Here is a 10245-nt window from a genome sequence, read left to right on the forward strand (position 1 = left end):
AACCTTATTTCTCTCTTTGCTTTTGTTCTGACACACACACACACACACACACACACACACACACACACACACACACACACACACACACACACACACACACACACACACACACAACTCTTTCCTTCTTGTGGTTATTGATGGAACATCAGCCTCCACTCAGAATGTCTTGTGAAAGAATTGTCACTTTATTGCATCTGAATATTCATATCAAGTGAGTCATGCTGGCTTATGTCTTTATATCTGGACTAATAAAGCATATAAGAAGAACCATCTGAGTTATGCAGTAATGTGGCTGCTGCTAAATGAAAGATTATGTGATTAATATTTGGTCCTTGCCACGTGTGCGACTATCTGAAGAAAGCTTACTTGATTCTAACAGTTTCTTACAATGTATATATGTATGGCACAAATGAATATAATGCATGAACATAATAAAAAGGACAGACCTTAACCCTTAACCCTCTGTCTCTCTTGTGTCTGCTCAGGCTTAACAAGCTAGAAGTTGCACAGTACATCATTCAGCCAGTGGTGAAATGGCTGCTTCCTGTGTTTTTGTCACAACACCAAGTCAGTCAAGGTCACCAAGAAATGTAGCATGTTGCTGCCATTCCCCCATCTCTGGCACTTCATGGCTTTAACGTCTCCCCTTGGGTCCGATGTGAGGTGGCACAGTTTAAGCCAGTTTGAGAGCACCCAGAAAGGTGGAATCTCCACTCAGGGACACGTCTGCTGTGGCCCGGGGGATCAGAAGCTCCAAGTAGTCCCCAGCCTCCAGTTTCACAATACCTGAGGGATGTAAATGTCTGCATCAGACCTTGAATTGGTATTTTCCATTATTACGCACTCCTTAAACTGAAGCACCAACATGCATACACAAACACACAAACAAATGCTTGACAGCTTGACAAAAGAGGAAGTGGGTTGATTAACCTCCACAAGAACTGTTGTTTAAAGGAAGAACATATCTGGGCAAATACAATAACACAGATTCACCTCCTGTGTAGCAGGTGTTGAACGATTGGACAGGGTTCATGTTTTGGATGCAGCGGAACAGGGACACATACTGAGGCTCGTTTCCAACAACATTTGCCTTCCACCGGAACACCACGTGACCCATTGCAAAGGTGTTGTCCCTGTAGAAGACCTGTGCACATCAGAACCACCAGGTTAAAACCACGGGGTGTGGTGGGGGCATTGGTGCTACAGCACCGCCTAATTTATTATGCACGCATAATTTATATATTCTCTTCTTTATCTGACCTTTGTTCAAGGTCTCTCAACCAGCTGCATGTTTAGATTGAGCACACCCTTTTTTCTGCACCGTTTGTAAGGGGGAAAATAATATCTGATGATTTGGAAACGGACTGGCAGCACCCCCCTGTGGCAAAATCATGGAATGACAATTTCAAAAAAGGACATACCTGACTGTACACATAATAGAAGCCCTCCTCTCGGACTAAAATGCGGTCACCTTCGGCCTCCAGGGCAGTGCCTCTCTTTAACCCAGGCTGCCAAGGGATGCCTGTGTACGTATCTCTTAAAATTTCTAAACCAAAACATAACATCATTATGGAAAATGCCCCACAGCACATAAAGATACATCTTTTGTAACAGTCACCATATTTGTGAGTCACTTAGTTACTGTAGACCTCATACAGCTTAAGTCTAAATTCTGACTTTGTAACAATGGCTCTGATTAGTTTGCAAAGACCAAAAGATCTCAATATGAAACAAGAGGTAAATACAAACCAGAGGTAAGTTAAATAAACAGACAAATCAAAACAAAATGTCACAGTTATGGTCTAACATCTTGTACCTTTCACGTAGTTTTTTCTGCTGTCGTTTGCCAGCATCTGCAGGAAAGACTGAGAAACTGCGAGCAAACACAAGAGGAAACTATTTTTAAAAGTTGTTTCTTTTCTGTCTCAACAAAGCTTGTTCCTTAACCGTTACTCTTGTTCGTTCTTATCCATCATTTTTCTCTCTCCCATTTTTGGGCAAAAGTGCATCATCGGTGCCCAACAGCTCAATAAATTTGGCCTTATACTATGCACATTAATCAACTAACAGCAATATCTGACCACATGAGATTTTTTGGGATTGTTAAGAAAACGTGGTCATTGGTATGTTAAAGTAAACAGTGTGTCTGGGGAACTTAGTGTGGCGGGATTTAACACCCTCCACCCCCCTGCCCACCAAAAAAAAAGAAAGAAAGAAACCTCTATGCACAATTAAACACGGGTTAACAATGGTACAGAAAATTATACACTACGCATAGTACCAGTAATAAAAGTGTGTGTTATTTTTCTTTTTTCTAATCAGGCAACAGAGTTGAAAAAACAAAACGTACATTTTTGCAAATATCTCATGCGTGAACAATAACTGTAAGTCTCAAGTGCACCCTCTATGTCTTACTTAACACTTCTGCTCCAGACACCGTTCTCCTTCGTCGTGTTTGGATGAAGGCAGGTGGACACTCGGGCTGACGAGCAACATCTTTGATGTTGTTTGGAATCTCCACCTGCACAGACATGATATAGCTCTTAGAAAAACAGTAACTGCAATTAAAATACAATATTTTGCACATCTTTGTAACCTTGTGCAGGTGGGGTGCTTGCTGTCGTTCCCATGTGGGGGGTGGACTAGTGTTCTCTCACCTGCAATCTGTCTGCGCTGGGTTGTCCCTCTTCTCTCCCACAAGAGACATCTGATTGAAGTTGCTCTATTTCAGCTCTGAGGGCTACCAGCTGGTACAGAGACAAAGCTGAAAGAAAAGATGAGCTGAGAGCGGCCAGCATCAACAGGAAAACTGGCCAGGACAGCATTCTTTCACTATCCCCTTGTCCAGAGCCAGGCTTAAGACCTGCCAAAACTGCCATTGCAGGACCCATACAATCTCCAGAGCGAGCTCACACTTGCCACATGACCAGTTTCACGCCTGAACTATCCTCTCCCTCTCTTCTTACTGTATTTGGAATGGCGGATGTTTGCTTTTGTTATCAAATGTTCTCTAGTATCTCCAGTAGTACCGTAACTCCCGTCTGCAAGCAAGATTGATTTCCTTAACTCTCACTTTTGTCCTTAAGAAGCCAGATCCAGTGCAGTCTGAGGGACTACGCAGGATAAATACTTTACAAAAAAAAATGGTAAAGAGCTTCCCCTCTATTGTTCCGCTAAGCTAACCACACTCAGCTTCCTGCCTGACCAGAAGCCTTGACAAATCTCTCTCTCACTCCTCGGTTTTCACATCACAAAACACACGTCTTCTTCCACACAATAAAAATTGACACGCGAGTGGGCACAAGAGTGGAACCTGGCAGCAAAATGGAAAACAGCCAAGGTGCGAAACAGGTAAAGTGATTTAAGACTGAGAAGTGAAAATAATACCGTATAATGCCACCGTTATTTCAGAATTAGATGCACACTAAAATAAGGAAGTGAATAAATTCATCTGTGAACAGCAACACAAGATGGCAAAACATACAAAACTGTTATTCTCAGAAGTGTGAAGTTACTTGTTTTAGCACCCTGAATAACAAAGCACACACACACGCAGACACACACAAACTCCAACTCAAACCACAAAAAAGATTTTAATGTATCAATTTATTGCATGTTACAGTACAGAAAATAGAAAGTGAAAATGTGTGCTTACAAAAGAAGTTGTCGACATTGTTTAAAAATCGTAAAGAAACAACTGGAAAATGGAAAAAATTGCTCAAACTGACCGCCCTGTACTCAGAAGTCAAAAGATGACTCATTCAGATGTTTGTCTGTAGTAATAAATCATCAGTTTTTCTTCAGAGCATACAGAAGCGGAGCGGTTGTGGCAGATATACACAAAGTATGTCGAGACTGTGCATGTTCATTTCCACACAAATTTGCCAAGACTCGATGTTATTACATGCCAGCTTTAAAATGCAACGTACCAATTCTGAGTTATGGCAACATTTTCGCCAGCATTTCTTCCGAATAGATTCACATAAAGAAAAAAAAAAAAGTCCCACAGTGCACTGTCGCATCCGATCGGCCAATGATTTTCTATAAAAACTTAAAAGACATTCAATTTTATTTGTTTTCATCCACAGGGTGTTAGACTGTAAAAGCACATTTGGCTAGGATGAAGACTCAATATCCCATTTATTATTAAATTTGCTTCCTACCAGGCTACAAAATGGTAAATCAAGTGAATGACAAGTTCCGCAATCTTCTCTCGAATGATGGGATGGTGCAATTCTAAGTCACAGCAGAAGTGTAAAACAAAGCTAGTGGAGCCAAAAGAGTGTATACTCACATGGTTGTATGCACAATGTGCATTAACTCAGCATATGGATTTGATATAATACAAAAATGTCCCAAAATGTTCAGTGCCGCCAGTAAAATAAGTCAAAGAAAAAGGAAGAAAAGACCAGCAATATACGATTTCTATAAAGCATGTTCACTTAAGACCACCATTTACATTCATAGTAGGATTTCGATCATTTGTCAAGTTACAGTGATGCACAAATTTGGTCTTCTGGCATTGTCAGATTTTGTTTAGCATACGTCTCAAACAGTATTAAATATGGCTAAGGAGATCTGTTGAGCTTGTTCAAATGGCTTTGATACCACTGCACTGCCGCGTGCTGCATTTAGAAAGCAAGAGCTGATAATAGCGTTTTAATTGTCGAGCTCCGCTCCATCCCATGGAAGACATGCAGGAAAGGTTAATTAGCTCATTAAAAGCCCTCCAAGTGAGTAAAGCCGTTTTGCAAATAAGCATGGGGTGACAGAATCTTCCAATTAACAATTACAATGCTGATGATAAAAGCTAAGAAAAAAGCTTACACCTCATTCCTAAATACACCTCTTCTTTAAAAAACAGTTTCTGTGTTTTGGTTTGTTTTTTGCTCCCTAAAATGATTTCAATTCAGTATTCAAATGGCCAAATGCTGTACAGTAAATTTTTAGGAACTATCTTTCTTGGTAATCATTCGTCATGTCTGTAATGCCTCCCAGAAATCTCACATGGTGTGACTAAAGGGTGAGAGGTATAGGGCAAGTTCACATTCCTCAGTCTTTGTTAAAAAATAATTCTTATAATTTCATTAATCTTCAAAACTTAATTTCTGCCCTCAAAATCCCCCTATTAGAATTTGCTGGACTGCAGTTTCTTGTTGATTTGCAGTATTAACTTTGGGAAATTACACACTAAATTTCTCTTGCTTAGACTACTGAGGACTCATAATATCTGCAAATCTTCTGAATACTTTTTTGCACAAAATGAGAACTATGTAATTTTTCCCTATTGTGTTCCAGCGGTCAGCAGGGGCAAGACCATTACACCAACCGATGACTCCTTCGGTGCACAGATATATAACACACTAATGTAACTTGCTGTAAAAGGTTCTTACCATAAACTATAGAAGCCAATGTTGCATAATAACCCCTAAAGCCCAATTAAAAAACAAAGACCTTTTCTTGTGTGCGCATTGCATTTTAACCAGGGAGAACAGCGTGTAGATTATCTTAATCACAATGAAACAGAAGCAGCTAGACAGGAAATAAGAGGTCCATAAGTTATTTTTGACAGGCAGAAGTATCAAACATGTCATTTCATCTTCCTGACCACTTCATCTCAGCAAACACTTGTGGCTGAATATAATTATTCAACAGGAAGCTTTCTGCTACTTTTAAAAGTAAAGTTCAAAGGGTGTATGTGTATAGACAGTAATCACAACAATATCCTTCTATGCCAATCTGTTGCACATACATCAGATTAACGCTTAAAGAGGGAGAGGAAAAAAGTACACTGCTCAAAGTATTGCTCAGAAGATGTTAGCTCATATAATTAAACACTTGGGTAAGTTTAAAAAGAAAAGTGCAATTTAGAAAATTAAATATATTTACACTGAAGGCCTAGACTGCATTATCAGGCCTAGCTCGGTTTATCAGATGAACTGAAATTTTAACTGCAGTAACAATCAGTTTTCACTGAAACACCATAGGCCCCTATATGGACGCAGTAACAAGAGAAGCTGTTTCACTGACTTTAATTCATTCGAGCAGACTTACTAGAGCAAAGTCTTCTGTGTTGTGACATGTATGATCTGGCTTCATTCGTTAAAAAATGTCAAAAATACATGCATACATATCTGCAAACAAACTCAGGAGGACATTCTTACCCTCTCTTAGAACCTTGAAACAGTGAAAATATTTTGACATGTTAAATTTACAGAAAGGTAAAAAGAGTGAAATAAAATAAAACCCCACACAAAAGGATTAAAAAAATGTACATTCTTCCAAATAATCAGTGAAGCTTTCCCAATCAGTCCACTCAAGCCCATGAACAGTCAGTCCCTGACTTTTTTTTTTCTTTTTTAGATAATGGTGACGCTAGCTGAAGGCTGAGCGCTCTCCTCGTGGGCATGGCTCTTCAGCAGGTCTTTAATGAACTGCTCCAAAGCAGCAAAATAGCCCTGACACTGCCACGTGTCGTTGTGCGTGCCCTCTGGAAAGATAGCCAGGCGCTTAGTCCGTGCAGGAGACAGCTCGTACAGTTGTTTCATCATAACTGGTGGGATGAGCTGATCAGACAGACCAGACACAAACAGCGAAGGCATGCGGCACAGCGCCACCTGTCTATAGGACAGGAACTTATTCCTATAGCACCACAAGGGGAGCAGGCGCATGGGCAAGAAGGAGAAGAGCGTTGCTGCCATATGGGGGATGCTGAGGAAGGTGTTTTCAACAATAATGGCTGCTACTCTATGAGGGTTGACTGATGCCAATCGAACAGCCACGGCACCTCCTAGTGAGCGACCAAAGAGTACCACCTTTGTTTTGTCTAGATCAGGGCGGGTCATGACATAGTCCAACGTGGCCTCGGCATCAAGGTAGAGCCCATCCTCGCTGGGCTCACCCTCACTTTTTCCATAACCACGGTAGTCCACCAGCACCACGTTAGCTTTCAGATTGACCAACATTAACAGGGCGTTTGGCACCCTGTGACCAATATTACCTGCATTACCATGGAAATAAAGGATCGTAGGGGGAGCAGAAGAAGTGGGGCAGCTTTGATTTCCAGCAGTGACTCCAGGAGATGTGTCCCCTCCTGTGTAACGAAGCAGGATGAGGTTGAGCTTGACACCGTCCTTAGTACGAATATACACATTCTCATGTGGGATTCCTGTTGGCATGGGAACATAAAGGCGAGAGGAGGAAGGCTGGTCAGGAAAATAGAGGAGAACATCCTGAAATTTGTAGAGGATGCCTGCCACAGATGCTAAGATGAGAGCGAGGAGAAAAAATCCTCCATATAGATGGAAGGTGAGGATAAGGGCCAAAAGGGAGACACGACAGGCACCCCAGGACCAGGACACCAGAGTGAGGGTGCAACGCTCCATTGCCCCCCACAACCTCCACGGCTTCTCCATGGCTACACAAGAGCTGAATCACAGGCCACACACTCTGCAACAAACCAATAAAAACCAAACAAAAACATTAATGAAACAACCAAAAAACACAGGGAACCAAAGATGATTTGGCAGGTAATTGCATCAAATACAGAAGTTCTTGCATCAAATACAGAAGTTCTTGCATCAAATACAGAAGTTCTTGCATCAAATACAGAAGTTCTTGTATCAGTATATAATCATGCACAATATCCATAACAGTTATCAGCCTACTTCATAAAAAAATACTGATGCAAAACTGAACAGACTGCTCATGTACCAATACTGGGAAGTAATGAAGACTATGTTATCCCACCTAATAAAAGAATTAAACACCAGTTAGTGTTCATTAAATTATTGCAGGCATTCATGAAGCTTTGTTCAAAAACCTATTCTGTACAAAAAAAATTTTGAAATCAGACAATCAATTAAATTAAGCATTAAAAGAAGGGTTACAAATAAAAAAGGACACGTGTCCCTACAACAGCAACCATATATTCCGATATTTTAATCAACATTGTGTGTCTCATGCACAAGGCTAAAATATGTATGAACTACAGTCTTGAGCTTTAGAAATAATGAAGCACAAAACATGATGAAAATACATTTTATCACAATTTTATTTCACTATCATAAGTCAAAGCTCGTGCCATTTGGTTAGTTGACATGGAAGGACCCCTATGTATTCTGTCTAAAAACATTCATATACTTAAACCAGGACTGTATCGTTTTTATAATAACAGTAATAGTAAAACATCACTGGATAATGTGTTTGACTGCAGTGGGTCTGTTTTCCGCCTCCTGCTATATCAGCAACCTATAGGAGGAATCAGGTGTGCTCAGCCAACCGAAAGGTGATGGGAACCAAACCCTGGTGAATATACTGGCTTATCAGGTGGCGGTAAGATGTGTGCACTGCTGAGGTTAGTACGGGAAATTAAGGTAATGTATGCTGAAAAGATGAAGATGGAAATCTTACGAAGGGAAAAAAAATATCTCGACCCCACCCACAAGGAAAAGCGTTGACAGCTGCTGTCAGCCTGGTGAAAAGCTCATACGACTGGTGTTAGCAGGGCTTTGGCAGTTGGTATCTAATTTAACTGATCGTCGATCGTTAAGAGCAGCCAGTCATCACTCAGTATTTTTTTGGCCTGTCAAAAGAAGCTGTCAAATCAGTCACGACTGACACACCATGCTTTGAATTTGCTGGCTATACAAACGAGTTTAACCCCATTAAATGACCACTCACTGCAGCCGAGTTAGATGAGTAACTGAAATGCTAACTACTAAGCTGTCCTTACCTTGCTAGTGCTGTTAGCAGTCTTATATGTAGCTTTTTAAGTTAGCCACCTAGCTAACTCGTCAATGTTAGCTACGGAGCCATCTACTTACCCTTCTCTCATTTTCAGCGTCTCAGCTCCACGAAATTTTAGTAAAACACTAACGCACAGGCAACACAGCCACTGTCATTCAACTCTGTATCTACTAACAAGATTATAGTTACAGCAGCAAGGTGAGTGACAGGCTGTCAGCGACAACACCGGTGACACTAGCTGCACAGCTGGTTAGCATTACTGGTGTAACCTTTTTCAGTTCCGTGTAGAGCTTAGAATAAGAAAATGGGTTCCTGTAAAGCTGCAGTCCTCACACATCAAAATAAACTGCGTTTCAGCGTGACAAAGCACTAAAGTATTTCAAGTGCTAATTTAAGCATCGATCAGGTGATACTTAAAGCGTGTAATGTATGGCACGCCGCCGTAGTAAGGACGTGCAGAATATTAAATACGATGTATTGGCCGAGCTCACGCCTCTGCGTGTGCTATTTAATTTTCACCCACCAGGTGTTGCTATTAGATAGAATATACAGCATCCCAGGGCCTAAAAGCAAACTTCAATGACCGATGCAGCGTTGTTACTTGTTTACTTTATTTACATTTTTAATTTTAGTTTTTATTATTATTATTATTATTATTATTATTATTATTATTATTATTATTATTAATATTATTACTACTACTACTAATAGTAATAAAAACGAAGTCAGAAGTGACAGAGAATAAAGTCATGTATGAGAATAGTGAAATAGTTGTAAGGTATGTGGTAGGAGTTAGAGTTGAGTTCAGGGTGAGGGGTGGGACAACAGAGCCTGTTCTTGTTTGCCATGGTATTTACAGGTCGACAGATGAGGACAGGCAGGAGTCTCTGTGGACTATGATGTTTGCTGATGACACTGTGATCAGTAATGAGAGTAGGAAACGTCTGGAAGATTACTTGGAGAAGTGGAGGTATCCTTTGAAGAGAAGATTAATGAAAGTCAGTAGAATCAAGTCAGAATACTTGTGTGTGAATAAGAGGAGATCGCGTAATAGTGATGTTGCAGGGACTAGTGAGGGTGAACAATTTCAGATGCCTGGGTTCAACCATCCAAAGCAACATACAGTGCACAAGAGCAGTGAAGAAGAGAATCTAGGCAGGGTAGAGCTGACCGAGACCATTGCTTGGGGTGATTTGTGTCAGAAGAATAACAGCAAGAGTCAGAGGGAAGGTTTACAAGATGGTAGTGAGGCCTGCTATGATATATAATTTGAAGAAAGGAGACGGAGATGCTAAGGTTTTCCTTGTTAGCAGTTAGGGATAGATGAGATGGAGGCAGATGATCCACTGTGATGACCACTAAAGGGAGCAGACAGAAAGAAAAGAAGAAGAAAGAAAAACGATTACTATTGACTGACTCGTTAGATTGAAATAAAATAACCTCATATTCACAAAATGGCAGAGTATTGTGACTTGCTTTTCATTAATGACACAAAAC

General features: G+C 40.6%; 2 protein-coding genes across 2 annotated transcripts; both read right to left on the reverse strand.

The window, feature by feature from the left end:
- Positions 1–3108, reverse strand: tnfsf13b (TNF superfamily member 13b). The gene is made up of 6 exons (XM_085384322.1): positions 2658–3108; positions 2416–2521; positions 1817–1873; positions 1422–1546; positions 994–1144; positions 1–786 (listed from the first exon to the last, which is right to left on the reverse strand). The coding sequence occupies exons 1-6, from the start codon at positions 2889–2891 to the stop codon at positions 674–676; spliced, it is 786 nt and encodes a 261-aa protein (XP_085240448.1). The 5' UTR covers positions 2892–3108; the 3' UTR covers positions 1–673.
- Positions 3109–3593: 485 nt separating this feature from the next.
- Positions 3594–9126, reverse strand: abhd13 (abhydrolase domain containing 13). Its single transcript, XM_085385180.1, has 2 exons — positions 8826–9126; positions 3594–7449 (listed from the first exon to the last, which is right to left on the reverse strand). The coding sequence occupies exon 2, from the start codon at positions 7413–7415 to the stop codon at positions 6360–6362; it is 1056 nt and encodes a 351-aa protein (XP_085241306.1). The 5' UTR covers positions 7416–7449; positions 8826–9126; the 3' UTR covers positions 3594–6359.
- Between the last annotated feature and the right edge of the window lie 1119 nt (positions 9127–10245).

Source organism: Rhamphochromis longiceps, linkage group LG16 (assembly GCF_057381845.1).
Source record: "Rhamphochromis longiceps isolate RC_006_pf linkage group LG16, R_longiceps_female_GT1.1, whole genome shotgun sequence".
In the NCBI taxonomy this organism is placed as follows: domain Eukaryota; kingdom Metazoa; phylum Chordata; class Actinopteri; order Cichliformes; family Cichlidae; genus Rhamphochromis; species Rhamphochromis longiceps.